Source organism: Sprattus sprattus (genome assembly GCF_963457725.1).
Source record: "Sprattus sprattus genome assembly, chromosome: 14".
Classification (NCBI taxonomy): Eukaryota; Metazoa; Chordata; class Actinopteri; order Clupeiformes; family Clupeidae; genus Sprattus; species Sprattus sprattus.
The window spans coordinates 4,160,146-4,175,427 of NC_137912.1; the positions used below are offsets into that span (position 1 = coordinate 4,160,146).

The window sequence follows — 15,282 nt, forward strand, 5'->3', positions numbered from 1 at the left end:
TTAAAGCAATGAGAATGTTACTAACATCTATTCAAGTGACCTACTTTTAAGTGCAGTTTCATAAACTACATTATTCCCTGTATATTTTAATTTCTTGCAGATGGCCCAAAGAATGTCACTATCTCTGGGCCAAGCTCACTGCAGGTCGGACGGAAGTCCACTTTTGAGTGCTCAGCTGTCTGCTCCCCACCTTGCGTCTACACATGGGAGGTCTATGGGAGAACACTAGAAGGTAGTAAGGTGGAGCTCACCATCAGCCACTATGTGGCCACTGACACCCTGATATGCATAGCAATGAATGCCGTCACTGGAATCATCGCTGCAGCAAATGAAACTCTTGATGTTACAGGTAATACAACTAGGCAGAAATGCACAACAGTTTGCTTCATACCCAATTTAAGGCATTGCAGTACCAGTAAATATGACTACTACCAGAGACCAGATATTAAATATTTTTCTGTATGGATGTACAGGATTAGCAGTAAGGGGCGCTTTAAGAGTGCAAGGGCACACTCAATTCTTTGTTTAGTAGCAGTACCAGGTAACTACATTTGGAAAAGCAAACTTGACTTCACTGTCTTTTCTTTCTCCTACAGATCCTGACTGGTGCGGCTGCTGATCCCGGTAAAGATTAAGATCAGATAAAGACCTTTTGTATACTGAAAGAAGACCATAAGCTAACCTACAAAACATTACTAGTAATGTAACTATGCAACTTTGGATTTGCAACTAAAATGCAAGTTATACTGTATATGTATGTATGTATGTATGTATGTATGTATATACCCCACAAACACGTCACTGACAAATACACGTCACTGAAAAAATAAAACCTGATTTTGAAATCATTCCTGGTGTATTTGAAAATGATTACACACACATATATGCAAACAAATGAATCCTCAAAACAAGTGATTTAAGGATAGGGCAAATATAATGGATTGAACATCAGGTACAGCAGCCTGGACAATTAGGGCATTTCATGGGCATCATTCTTTTTTTGAGCTTTTTTTTTTTAGCATTTTTCATGCAAATAAATAATGAAGTCACAAAAGTCCATCTTCCTTCACCCATTTGATTTAATGTAAAAGCACAGTTGAGCTTGTGCCACAGGACGTTCATTCACCTTCTCGTCTGGCTCCACACGGACTTTACAGACAGTGTCAGGATCAATGTTAACTCCAGGGCAACTGCACTCCACATTGCCACACCACAGAAACACAGTTCATCTCCATCTGGTAGGAGATATTCATTGACTGGCAGCTCTGGGTAGCTGCCATCACCATGGCTCCCATAGCAACCCAGAGGTCAGAGGTCATACTCCATACTTCTTCTGGAGGGCCTGGACAGACGCATCATTGAGCCCAGCTCGCTGGAGAGTCTCAAACAACTCCTGGATCACTAAAAGAATGGTATGGCAGAGATTAGTCTTTCAGAAAACACCTCTCACATAAAACTTTCTCAAGTACTGCAGTGACATCACAAGTATATGTAGTGGAGCTGCTTCTTGGTGGAAGCGGGAAGCAAGTTCCAGTATACTCAATAACATTATAAAACCCTCCACACCAAGTCAATGGCAGAAATTAGCACTTGACGACTCCTTCAAGAATACTTCACACACGTTTATCATCAAAATGCAACCCCTTTGTTCTAGCAGGGGAGACTTTTTCAAAACACGTTTTGGCTCACTTTCAAATCCAACAGGAGTCAGTGTTTTAAAACTATAAACTGCAGAAGGAGTGTTTGCACCAAGACATTCAGCCTGCCCCAGAGATCTGGTTCAAGTCCAAACAAGCATCCGTGACCTTTTCCATACTTGGAGCAGATCTGTTAATCATCAACTGATATTTTATACCTTTCTTCTCTGTGGTTGACATGAACATGACTGCCATGTCGAATCGTCTCACACTCGCCAGGTTCTTGAGGATGTCCAGGATGAGTGTGGGCTTCTCATTCCTGAAAGGTAGAAGACAGATGAGCAGTCACAGTATACACAGTTTTATCCAAAGAGACTTACAAATACACATTTACACTGATGGCACACTGCACATCAGGAGCAATTAGGGGTAATGTGTTTTGCTCAAGGACGCTTCGACAAAGAAACAACTAGCAACCTTCTGATTACTAAACGACTTCTCTACCTCCCGTACCACTGTCGCCCCATCTCACAAGCATACCATACATGTTGTAAAACATTTCTGATGGCACCATATGGTTAACACCATAAGCAGAGATTACCACGACCCAGAATCACATAGTAAACACCTCATGTAAGGGTTTCATGTTATGCTTACTTGATGTAATGATTTTGGAGTGTCTGTAAAATCTGATTCAAAATTTCAGGTTCTAGGGAGTTCTGGAAAATCCTGGCGAAGGCCTCAGGCTGAATTTGCTGAAATGACACGAGAGAAACACACAACAGTTTAAAACACAATGTCACGTGCGCCTGTTTGCAGAAATGGACCATTGTGAGGTTTTCTTAATGAGAATTTGAACATATTTGTATTGTCTGGAACAGGGCACGAGACACCCATAAAAAAAAAAGATATGTTTTGTTCTTGTTTCAAATCAATTAGCACACATCAGGTACAGCAGTCCAGGTAACAAAGGCTTTAGTGATATTGTGTTTGCTCAACATAAAGCCAAAACAACATATATTTGCTCTCCTGATTAAGCAGATAACCAGTACAGCACACACCTTTAAATATTTGTAAATCGATTCAGGCCTTTTCCCGATCTTCCTCAGGTCGGCTTCCAACTGGAAACTGTTAGCTGGAGGGGGAGGGGGGGCATCAGACTCCTGGTGCCTTAAAGAGGTGGTCGGCTCCGAGGCCTCTGGGCGTTCCGCTACGTGTTTAGGCCTCGGGGCTTTCACACGATCACCCTCAGGCCCCCTAAAGCAGAGCCAAACACAGCGAAATAATACAAAATATTTTTAAAATAAATACCAATTGAATCATTCTGCGGTTAGATTCCAAATCTTTACGTATGTATCCGTTATTCAGCAATTTGTTGCTATATTGTTGATAAGTATCAATTTTCATTACAGTACTCATAATCCTGAGGTTTATCAATTCAGTTTCACAGTTCCTACAGTAGCAGGGCTCTCCCTGTTGTGCAAGTGTTCAAACACAGCAACATGATACATGTTTTTAAAATGAATACCAATCGATCAATTCTGCGTTTAGATTCCAAATCTTTACGTATATATCCGATATTCAGCAATTTGTCGCTATATCGTTGATAAACATCAATTTACATTACATGGAATTTCAGCATTGAACATTTAGGGCCATTTAATACCAGCATGCAAGTACCTATAACCTGAGGTTTACCAATTCAGTTTCACCGTTACTACAGTAGCAGGACTCTGCCTGTTGTGCAAGTGTTCAAAAGGCTGGCTACTGGCTAGTGTTGACCTTTCTTAAAATACATCATAGAATATACATCTGTAGGGTGGCGATGTTTACCCTGACACAACAGGGGTGTGAGGTGCTGCCTTCAAAGACACCGGCGGCACAGCACCAACTCTTATATTAAAACGTCCTCCCTTCCACTTATACAAAGCATAAAACAGATTATGTTTACGTGCACTGGTTACTAAATCTTATCACTTCTGTTGTGCGTCAGAGTTTTTAAATCAACAAAATCAGACATCCTAACTTTTACTTAAGTCCAATTCTAAACATAATTTAGACTGATTGCATGATCTCATGAAGCCCCACTTTTGGCCAAACACTATAACTTTGTTGTATATGAATATGAACCTCCTAAGATAACATAAAGCAATAGCATACAACAGTTAAAGCATTATTTAAATATTTCCATACTGGTAAAGACTATGCTTAACCACCTTTACATTCTTTTGTCTAGAGAATCAATTTTTTTCGACAGCTTTATCACAGAAGGTCCACGTGTCTCCATCCGTCGCAGGCTGTTTGTGATGTACGACCGCTTAGCTTACTGAATTGAACTGACGTGCGGAAAGTCTGCAAAGGTTCCAAACGGTTTCTATGGAAACTGACCTGACTTGCTGACCGTTATTGTGTCAGAGTTTGAGTGGTTTGCTTATCGCCTCCTATTCACTCGCACAGGTGTTAGTCAAGGACTTCTAGTGAGGAGAACTTTGCAAACAGAAACCTTCACAGAAGGGTATCACCCGGTATCGTCAGGTTTTAGGTTGCATGACGTAAGTGTGTCTTGTGTGGTGGTTTTATGCCTTCAGCAGTGTCAAACAGTGGCTGAGGATTTGATTAGGTGTAAAAACAAATAAGAAAGTTATACAAGTAGAAATAGCTTCATGTGTACATGTACACACACAGACTTATCTTAAAATTGATTCAACTATTTTTACCCCTCCCTCCATCATCCTGCACACAATACTCCTTGTTTGGAGTGTTTAGTGAATTTATTTAAGATAAAACATCCCATTATATAAATAAACATTGGCATTCAGACCCTTCACTTCACACACTGCCACGTCGCTACACCCGGAACCCATCTGTCACTTGTGTCAAATCGGACGGAGAGACTGATCGGAACCAAAATCAACCACACCAACATCGACGGTGACAACAGAGACTAGATGGAGTCATAAACATCCGTGCTTTTTAAAGCAAGGGTGTTTGAATACTAAATGTAATCAAATTAAAGGTGTACAGTGAAGCGCAAAATGATCAAACTGTGCTTACTGATGTTTAACAGAAGGTGCCTGGTTAAAGCACTTTTGGCAGCAATGACCTAATCAAACCCTCAGCCACACAGCAGACACTGCTGAAGGCATAAAACCACCAAACACACTTTATGCCATGCAACCTAAAACTTGATGGTACTTGATGGTACCGGGTGAACCTTTAAGTGAAGGTTTGTGTTCGCAAAGTTCTCCTCACTGGAAGTCCTTGCCTACGACTTATGTGACTGAAAAGTAAGCGATGATGTAAACACTCACCAACCCTGACGTCTAAGCATGAACCATAAAGGATATTGTAATAAATCTGTTCATGTTCTGACTCACACAAACACACCAGTACCTACCAAGAACCCTATCGTAACGGTGTTAATTAACGGAAGGTATGTGTTATCGTTAACGTTCGCGTGGCCATGTCAACCCATTATTAAACTGAGCATATTGATTGTAAATCCATTATTAAACTGAGCATATTGATTGTTTAACAGAATGGCCGATGTTTGACACTGTCCGATAACTGACATAGCTACGCTAGGTGTCAAAATGGACACACAAGCCGTTAGTGAATCATTTCCAACCATTTTCTACATATTTCTAACATAATTTCTACTATTTCTAACAATGTATCACAGTATGACTGAAATAGAGTCTTACTGGGGGGCACTGTGGCTCAAACAGTAGCCCCGACCACATTCAGGCTTGACGCTAAAGGAGGTCTTCTCCCTCTCATTTCCTGTCACAATCTTCACTGCTCTGTCAATTAAAGGCATAAAAAGCCCAAAAAAGAAATCTTTAAAAAAAAGAAAAAAGAAATAAGAGTCTTACTTGGCATGTGGTGGTGAGACCGTGTCAGGCAGCTCCTCGATCTTCTGTATTTTGGCGGAGGGGGAGGATCCCAGCGATGTCGCGTCACCTTTGACCTTACTCTCAGACTGAACTGCTGCCAGTGATGACCCTTCACCCTTGACCTTCCTCTCAGACTGAACTGCTGCCAGTGATGACCCTTCACCCTTGACCTTCCTCTCAGACTGAACTGCTGCCAGTGATGACCCTTCACCTTTGACCTTCCTCTCAGACTGAACTGCTACCAGTGATGGGACCTGAGTTTCAAGGGATTCAGATGCCTCTGCGGTGATCAGAGTCCTGTCTGAAGGGGCGACATCTCCTTTAATCTCCTCGATTTCCACCCTTCTCAGTGGCTTCTGTAAAAACATGGGCACAATAGTAATAATAATAATCCATTTTATTTGTATAGCACACTTTCACATACAAATATGTCTCAAGGTGCTTAACAGGGTCACAATAGCAATTTAAAACAGTGCATACAAAAACAATAAAAACTTTTTTTTGAGTTCTCAATCAGAACACAATGGCATTAATGGAGTGAATGCCACTCAACAACACGCCAGCTTATACTAGCCTTAGAGAGTGGAGATGTGACTTACAGTTGAGCGCAAGTGAGGTGGTTTGTTGATTGGCTGAATTACTCTTCTCTGGCTGTACTCCCCAGCTGACATTTGACCCGCATTAATGTCCTGGAGAAGATGAGAGGACATTCAGTCTTATGACTAACTGTTGTGCATGAAGGTTTTAAATATTCAGTTCATCAAATGAGATTTGAATACAGGTGAACCTAATCATCGTCACCATGAATTTACGTCAGCAGGTTGATTTTGGTGCAAGTCATTTGTGAATTTACCATTTTAATCTTGGTGAGTTCGGTCACAGCCTGCTTGTTGCCGGGCTCCAACTTCAAAACTTGCTCAAAATCTAAACGAGACACAACATATCTCTTTAGGCACAATGTAATTGCATTTGTTAAACATTTGAGGAAAACGTTTGCTTTATCGCTGAAGCAAGACAGAAATGCACAAGTTCACCTTACACATCACAGACATTTAAAGTCTACACTGCAAGAAGATACCGCCATTGTTTTTGCTTATTTGTTCTTGCTTTTGTTCTTCAAAGGGCTGGAATAATGCTTTGTCATTATCAGTAACCATGTACTATGTATTCTGGATGTTAAGGAAGATAGTAGCTGTTTGCATGAAAGGTTTGCAAAGAGCAACATTCTCAAACATCATGTTACAAATTCTGTTTTCTAACAGCTTTTGTGTGTGGGCCATGACATCTATTTTTTATATATATATATATATATATATATATATATATATATATATATATTAGGGATGCAACGGTACAGTGTGGCCACGGTTCGGTTTGTATCACGGTTTTTGGGCCACGGTAACGGTTCGGTTTCGATATATCAATATTATCCTGCCGCTAACACGCATTAGGTTATATTTGTCTTTTCTATTTAAAGTCAACAAGGTGCTTCTACTCACTTGCAGAGACAATGCAAGATGCAATTCAATGTAAAAAGGGCACATATTAAGTCAAATCACAAAATGTATTTTAAACAAGGAACACTATTCTGGCCTTCTGTAAAAAAAAAAAAACAGGCAATATTAAATATAGTAAAGTGCAGTATACTGTAAAGTAATGTGAAATGTAAACATTGACATTATTCAATAAACTCAAACAACAAACATTGTCATTCACACACTTAAACCCTAGAAAATACTTAACTGTTATAAATACACCCTTAAAGAACAATAGAACAAACCTCCTCTCTCCTAGTCACTTCGTACAGTTCTGGAATTATTTTGCTGCTGAAATGCATGCGGGAGGGGATATTAAAACGAGGATCAATGGTCTTTATCCTGTGACCCCGTGCCTAAAACTACTGAATAGGGCTGCATGTCTTTCCCTATGAAGACGCCCATTGAGTTGGTTATTGCCTTGTGTTTTTCGGAATTATTTGCATATTGTTGCTGAAATGCTGCAGCAATGGATGGTTGTGTTTTCGGCGACAAACCGTGCTGCTCCGCTTATAGTTACAGCCGGATGATGACGGGGCAAGTGGCTCAACATGTTGGATGTATTACCTGTGGAGTAGGCGATCGTAGTAAAGCAATGCTTGCACACCGTGCTTTGCTTGCTGACAATCTTTTTCCCTTTATCATCATACTCCACACTGAACCCAAAATGTTCCCATACAGCTGATTTGTAAGATGACGGTGCCTCTTTTTTTTCTCCGTGTCTAGTTGACTTGCCATGATCGTGCTGCAACAGGGTAAGTTTCGTTTTCCCCACATGGAGCTCAAGCGTCTGCATTCAGAGCGCTGATTGGCTCTTGGGAAAGTCAGTACAATTCTGATTGGTTGTTGCATGGTTGTGGAGCGCATAACTCATCCCCTGAGTCCCAAACAGTCATGGCTATCGCCCAATACATGCGTGCATTCATTATAACCACATATTAAATTAAAAGTTTAATGTCACCCATACCGTAATATCGCGGTTCACCTGGGTCAACCGAACCGAACAAGGCGAACCGAACGGTTCGCTAAAATACCGAAAACCGTTGCATCCCTAATATATATATATATATATATATATATATACACTTCATTTCTGAGTTGTATGATGTGTTTTGTTTATTTATTTGGTCTGTTTTGTTATGGTTTGTTTATGCATTGTTCTTCTGTTTTGTGTAGCCTCAATCAGTGCATTGCTGCAAAACAGCCCTGTGCTTAGTCAATTCTCCCTGAATAAATAATGATGGTGGTGATGATCTACACACCCAGTTTAGCTTCTGTCAGCTTCCCGAGAGCAGCTCTGGCTGTTCCTCGTCTGGCGAAGGCCTTGGAGTAGGTGCCATCCAGAGCTATGGCTTTACCACAGTCCTCCTCTGCTTCTCCATACCTGAGAACAGAGATGGCCAAGACGTGAGGTCAGGACTTAACCAATCCAAACTGGATTCAATGATGACCTTAAGCCATACAATGGCTTCAGAAAACAATATCAGAAATAAACTTCTTCTTTTGAATATCATCCTGAGAAATCTGTCTTTAAAAGCGTATTTTTCAGTAGAAAAGGCCCTGCACAAAAGAGTGTGGAGGCCATTACGGACTCCTTGAACATCCACTGGTGGTTGAGATGGGTTTAGTACCTCTCAAGTTTCAGGTAAGCCATCGCCCGGTTGGCTGGAAGGAGAACATTGGTGATGTCCGCCTCCATTCCCTGGGTGTAGCATTCTGCAGCAGCTTCATATTTCCCCTCTTTGAAGTAAGCATTGCCCTACGGAGGTCACGGCATTAGAATAAGCAGTTGATATCTTTCACCATCATTCAAGATGCCACACTACTAGAGTCTTAATCAAAGGCACTTCATATAATAATAATAATAATAAAACTTTATTTATAAAGCACCTTTCATGCAAAAGAATGCAGCTCAAAGTGCTTTACAGCAAATACATTACGTGCACAAAGAAATGACATGCACATAAAAATAGACATCAAAGAAACATAAAAACTCAGATAAAGTGCAAAAAATAAATTACATTTAAATTAAAAAAAGTATGAAAATAATACTTCTGAATTCATAAAATGCATAGCATAAGATAGAAAATAAAAATCTGCAAAAAAACAGTCATTTGTGAAATGTCCTTGCTGAAGAGGCCTACCCGGTCCTTGTGCAGTACTGCCTCCTGCCTTCTCTGCTGCTCCTCCAGCCGCTTCTGCAGAGCTGGATCCATCACAGTCTCCTCCTCTCTTTGTTTCGCTCCTTCCTCTGTGACTCCCGCTTTAGCTAGGGCCTTAGACATGATAAGAGAATAACCATGAACACACTGCACACACATAATCCCTTTAACATCCATGGTGCTGTGAAGAGTCGTACGTACATCTTTAATTTTTTTCAGCTCGTTCTGAGCCTCCAGGCTGCCAGGATCCAGCTTGAGAACAGCCTCGTAATCTTTAGACGGTCAACAAATGAATCCATTTTAGTGTGACAGCGTGAGTTATCATTCATGCCACCGAGGCAAGCCCAAGCTTTACAGAAGTGTAAATAAGTAGATTGGTCTGACACAAATTACAATTTTAACATCTATCAAGAGGATCGCTCATTTATCAATCTATCTATTTATAGCTTTAATGTCCACTCACCCTCTAAGGCTGACTGATAATTCTTCAGGGCAAAGCGTGCTGCTCCTCTTCTGGCATAAGCTTTGATGTATTTACTGTCCAGAGCTAGAGACAAATTGCAGTCCGACTCAGCAACGGCATACCTGCAAGTAGTAGGAAGAATATTCTGTTCCAGTGCGGTAAAGAGTTATGGTCTCAAACATCAACCAAGGCACTCTGAGATTCATGTGAATGTAGAGTGAGATATAAGTTAAATGAATTGTTATTATTATTATTATTATTATTAAGTACAACGTGAATGATATACTTTTTGAGTTTGAGGAAGCACGCTGCTCGGTTGGTAGGGATGACTGGGTTATGTGGGTCGGCATCCATGCCTCTAGTGTAACACTCCAAAGCGTCATCATACTTTCCTTGCTTGAAGAGCTGGTTTCCCTTTAAATATACAACAGAGTTTAACATACACAAATCTAAAACACTATACAATCCTACAGCGTCAAGATACAGGGCTCTACATGCCGACATTTCTTAAATTACTTTTACAACAAAGACATTTTAACACAGCCACATAGTCAACAACTGAAAAAAGTTTCGAGGTGGCAAACCTTCTCTTTCTCTGCCAGAGCCGTCTCTCGGTCAACCTTAACACCGTCCTCTGAATCCGAGTCATTTGACTCCTCTGGACTGTCTTCCTTATCCATGGACTCTATAGCTTTGTCCTGTCAAAAACAGCAAGGACTGGTAAGCCTTAAACATGAATTTACACAAATCGAGAACAGTGGCAGATAAGGTGACAAACAGAAACAAATGATGAGACATGAACAATGTCAGTACTATTACCACATCAAATTTATCCCAGGCCTGGTAGTCATGTGATCTAATCCGACTTGATGTCTTGTCTTCGTTGGGGGCATCTTTGTCTGATATTTTATTTTTCGTTCTTCTCTTCTTCTTTTTGAAATCTTTATTTCTCACAGGTGGGACACTTTTCTGCCAAAAACAATAAACAACGCGAGTCCTTAGATTGACAACTAATTGGTAATGACTATTTAGGAACTTTAACAAGGAAAAGCTTTAAACAGTCATACTGAGCTTTCTCCCTCGTTTCCTGTCCGGAGTTGTTCGTCCTTCTTCTTTATGTCAGTTTCCCAGTTACCAAGTTCTCGCATGAAGTGTTGGAGATCTTCGGTATTTTGACGCATTTGCATCTGCAGATCTATGGCTTTATTTCCGCTGCTCATCGCTGTCGTAAAACGTTAGCATAAAGCCAAATTGGAATGGTTAGTAGATGCTTAATCATGACGAACTGACAGTTTAACGAATACACTAGGATAGTATTTAGCACACTGTCTATCTTTCAGTCGCAAACACTGGTCATTTTCTTGTTAGCAAGTTAACAGTAGCTAACAGTTAGCATACCAGAGTTGTGTAGCTAAAGCTAGCAGTTAACCTACAGTCCGTTAGCTAAGTTTTTAACACGTGAGTTCTTTGCTCTCCTGACAGAGTGTTAGAAACATGATATCAAGTACTACCTAACGACTGTATACCTGCAAGGTAACATAGGTAACTCCATGACAAGTAAAGCGACAGGCGATATAGGATAAATTAAGTATACACGATGCTATCTTGAACGCAAATGCTTAAGATAGTTGGCAAGCTAAAAGCATATCTGACATAGATACTAGCTGCTGCTAAGTTATTCAGCCGGCGAGTTTTCTCGAAAGCTCCATGAACCAGAGACTACCTGATATTGTGGTGCAAACGTTTTTCAAAGAAAGGGCACTGTTCTATAAAACACTGCCACGGTGTTCCGAGGATTTCAAACTAATACATAGCTATTTGACAAAATCACTGATAAATACACACTGGTCGACTTGTATTGACGTTTTCTGTTTTGAACTTGGCGTCATGACACCCAAGTACCAGAATACTTTGCGCGTCGCTCCTTCGGGGAAGTCAGAGCAAATCTGAAGCCAAGTACGCACTTCAAAGGCACACTGCTGCCTCCCCGTGGTCTATGGGTGAAATTCCGGGGGGGTACACTCAAAAGGTGCATGTAATGACTCAGATGTTACCCTTTAAAACATCCGTTCAACACCAACACCTTTTTTTTTAAAAAAGTAACTACATTTTCTCAGTGTCAAAAAAATAAATAAAAAAAATCCTTCACAAAAAAGCCCGCTCTCTAGTTCGGTGTAGGTCTAGCGCTGATTCGTTTTCTTTCATAAAGCCCTCTCCAGTCGTGTCGTTGCTGCATAGTGGACAATTAAAATAAAAAGTGTTTAACATAAAACATGTATGTTGGTTCCTTCTTTATTTTGGATTTTATTGCTGCAATACATTTTTACTTTAAAGGCGGCATTGCGATTAGTAGAATTATACCAGATCCGTCATCCAGTCTTCGAATGGTCTGTTGTTTAGCAGTCATTAACCCATGTGAGCCTGTCTGTCACTGTTGTTTTGGAGTTGGCCCCGTCCACTTCTGACGTTACTTACACCAGCCCAGTAGGTGGCAGAAACTCCACCATAAACTGAGTTCCAACTGCCGGTAATATCACTCAAAGAAGAAGACTTCGGAAAGGAAGAAGAAGAAATAGAAAACATTGACGTTACGATAATTGTTGTAGCCTAGTGATTGTTAGTTAATTTTTGTTTCCTGCCTAGGGAATTCTTCATGAATACTGGCAGACATGGGTATGGATGAATTGATTATGTTCTTACCGGTATTCCAAAGTTTGGCGCGAAAGCTATAGGAGACCTAACGGACAACATTATTTGATTTGACCCAACCTGCATGTAAACATACGATGCTAGGTTTCATTTAACCCCGACCCTCTCTCTCTCTCTCTCTCTCTCTCTTTCGCTGAGTTCAGTTTTAGTAGTATCAGTCAAAAGTAGATATTTGTACTTCAGCTTATCTTTATTTTATTTAGCTTTAGTTTGTTGGATTGTAAGTAACAAATCAACCTGGTCTATGTCGGTGTATGAGGACCACTGGCTGATTCATTCATAAGTCACAATCTGTGTGGTGATTCTCATACACAGGAAAGAACACACAAAAGTAAAGTAGGATAAGGTAGATACTTGCTCTTACACTGAAAAAAGAGATAGTGTTAATAACTCCCTGCAAAGAGCAATATGTATCGCATGCATGAAGAAATCATGTTCAATATGTGTCATTTGTGTGCTTACGGTAAATAGAAATGCTATGTTCTTTACAGATTCGGCTCCCTCTCTCTTATCCCTTCGTCTTCTGGTTCCTCCTGTGCGACTTATGACCGCTTACATGTGGCAGGTCGCACATCAACAAAATGTAGAACATTTTGGAAAATTGGAGAACTTTGTCTCTGTCGTGTTGAAGATTGTGCCAGACCTTTTGAGTCACAGGCAAACGGCGACATTGATTATGGGGCTTCGAGCAAAGGTGAGTTCAGAAGTATCCTTGCCCAATACAGTCACTCTTTTTTTGAGACGTGTTTTATTTACTTTTATTATTTTCTACATTGTAGATTAATTCTGAAGACATTTAAACTATGTAAGACCACATATGGAATGATGTACTAAACAAAACCATGTAGAAAATGATAAAAGTCAAGAAAAAACTTCTCAAAAAATTAGAAGGTGTGTCCAAACTTTTGGCTGGTACTGTATGTTTGCTAATGACCAAAACTGTTTCAGATGTTGCTGGAGATGTGCAGGGGTGATGTCCCAGTTGAGCTACAGTCCATCAGAAGTCATTTAAGTGAAATCCAAGCTCGACATCTAAATAGTGTAAGTAGGCTTAAATCATTTTTCATTTCTATCTCTGACTCTGATCTCTGATTTCTATCTCTGACTCTGCCTAGTTTGAAAAGCCAAATTAGTCTTTTTTGAAGTCCGTTTAAATGAATACATCCTCCGTTTAAATGAATACATCCATAATTAATTGGGAACACAATTAAAAGTGTTTCTTGATGCATGGCAAAAATACTCTTTGCTTAATGTTGCTCTATTTGTTAAAAAACTAGAATTTCTAAAAAAATCTAATTTGTATAATGCAATTTGATTCTGTCCTACCCAGAGTAAACATTCAGAACTGGAAACCCTCCAGAGTAGTTTAGTGGAGCTCGTGATGAATCTACTGGAGGATCCTGTTGGAAAGGAATACTTTTTTAAGGTCAGTAGAATGCATATGTTTTTTTAAACATGGCTGCTTCTGTGGACACATCTCCCTCGTGATTAATAAAGTATCTATCTATCTATCTATCTATCTATCTATCTATCTGATCTTCACGCCAGCAATGTTGTTACATTTTGTCAGCTTAGTTTTGACCTGATTTTAACTGTGTCTTTTGATGGATTGATATTAATTGTTTCACAGTAGTCGTCAGCAGTATCTTCACAATAAATTGTCTCATTTTTTTTATATCCAGAGGGTGTATCCTGTGGAATATGGGCCAGACTTTGACAAAGCTCTCCAAGTTCTGGTTTGCTACTTCATCTCAAGACTGGAAAAGCTTCTCCCAATACCAAACTTTAAACAAGTACGGGAAAGGATTATTTTACCTCCATGAGGATGCATTGACATATTTATATCGCAGCTCTGACAATACATCACTGTATCAATCATACTTTGTTGGCGTCTAATAAAGAGTTCCATCATCTCAGGTGTCCTCCTGGGTAGACAGCGCCTCTCTCTGGAAGGAATGTGAGCCCTATCTCTGTCAGCCAGAGCACCTTCACACTCTGCTTCAGAACACTTGGAACCATGGACCGCTGGGAGAGACAGGTGAGACTCAGCTTGGACAACTACAACATCTCTTTTTTTTTAAGCGTATTATTCTTTAAACTATGCTTTTGTTATGGGCTGTTTTTAACTATGTAGCACTCTGAGATTTTGTTTAAATGTAGAGTGCACTACAAATTAAATTAATTATTATTATTATTATTATCTCCATCAGTCGCTTATTCATCTATTATTAGCATACTTCACCTATTCCTCTCTGTGCAATGAGGCTGTGGCTGATCATATGAATGAAACATGCATTTGAAGAATGTTATTTTAAAACATGTGTAAAGTAAAATGCACTCAGTGCTTTCAGACACTAGTGAACAGCGATTTAAAACAATATTAACAATACAACTTATTTTCCTCATTTAACAGAAAGTCACTTAATTGTAAAAAAAATAAATTGTACTACTTGCTCTTTGAGCATTCGACTAGTTGATTGGGTGCTTAAAATGGTCATACATATCCAGGAATCTGTTTGCAATCTGTTTGGGATTTTAGCATATTGTTTTACCCGCTAGTGTGATTGTTAAGGGCAATACTATAATTTGATGTTATTTAATTGCCAAGCGACTGTTTGTAGTCTGCTAAAATTGCTACCATGCTGTCGTTAATTTTAAGGTGTTTGAGTGTGTCAGAGGTGTCTTTTGACATCCTTCTTTTATTCAACACGCAGATCAGTTGAATTAGCCTTTCTTTTTTTGGCTAAATGTCAAGTTATTTTTTTATATATATATACATGAAGTACTGTAGATGTTTGGACAAGATCTGTCTTTTGTATCTGAGGTGTTATGGAAGTGGTCAAAGCACCCATGCATGTTTTTTTTTTTAATAAGTCACAG

General features: G+C 39.7%; 1 protein-coding gene and 1 long non-coding RNA gene across 4 annotated transcripts; one reads left to right on the top strand and one right to left on the bottom strand.

Annotated features, from left to right (window-relative positions):
• Nucleotides 1–932: 932 nt before the first annotated feature.
• rpap3 (RNA polymerase II associated protein 3) lies at nucleotides 933–11,620 on the bottom strand. 3 transcript variants are annotated; one of them, XM_080851478.1, is made up of 17 exons: nucleotides 11,539–11,620; nucleotides 10,761–10,915; nucleotides 10,513–10,662; nucleotides 10,278–10,391; nucleotides 9,980–10,107; nucleotides 9,694–9,815; nucleotides 9,432–9,502; nucleotides 9,213–9,344; nucleotides 8,700–8,827; nucleotides 8,331–8,452; nucleotides 6,387–6,457; nucleotides 6,133–6,222; nucleotides 5,513–5,889; nucleotides 2,699–2,894; nucleotides 2,295–2,392; nucleotides 1,856–1,956; nucleotides 933–1,401 (listed from the first exon to the last, which is right to left on the bottom strand). In XM_080851478.1, the coding sequence occupies exons 2-17, from the start codon at nucleotides 10,911–10,913 to the stop codon at nucleotides 1,316–1,318; spliced, it is 2,139 nt and encodes a 712-aa protein (XP_080707604.1). In that variant the 5' UTR covers nucleotides 10,914–10,915; nucleotides 11,539–11,620; the 3' UTR covers nucleotides 933–1,315. The 3 variants fall into 3 exon arrangements, with proteins under 3 accessions (XP_080707604.1, XP_080707602.1, XP_080707603.1); XM_080851476.1 differs by having other exon boundaries at nucleotides 11,417–11,571; XM_080851477.1 differs by having other exon boundaries at nucleotides 11,220–11,571.
• A 2,112-nt stretch (nucleotides 11,621–13,732) lies between these two features.
• On the top strand, nucleotides 13,733–14,428 carry LOC308375148. Its single transcript, XR_013968888.1, has 3 exons — nucleotides 13,733–13,828; nucleotides 14,085–14,195; nucleotides 14,320–14,428. It is a non-coding gene; the product is annotated as an uncharacterized lncRNA (long non-coding RNA).
• The last annotated feature ends 854 nt before the right edge of the window (nucleotides 14,429–15,282 follow it).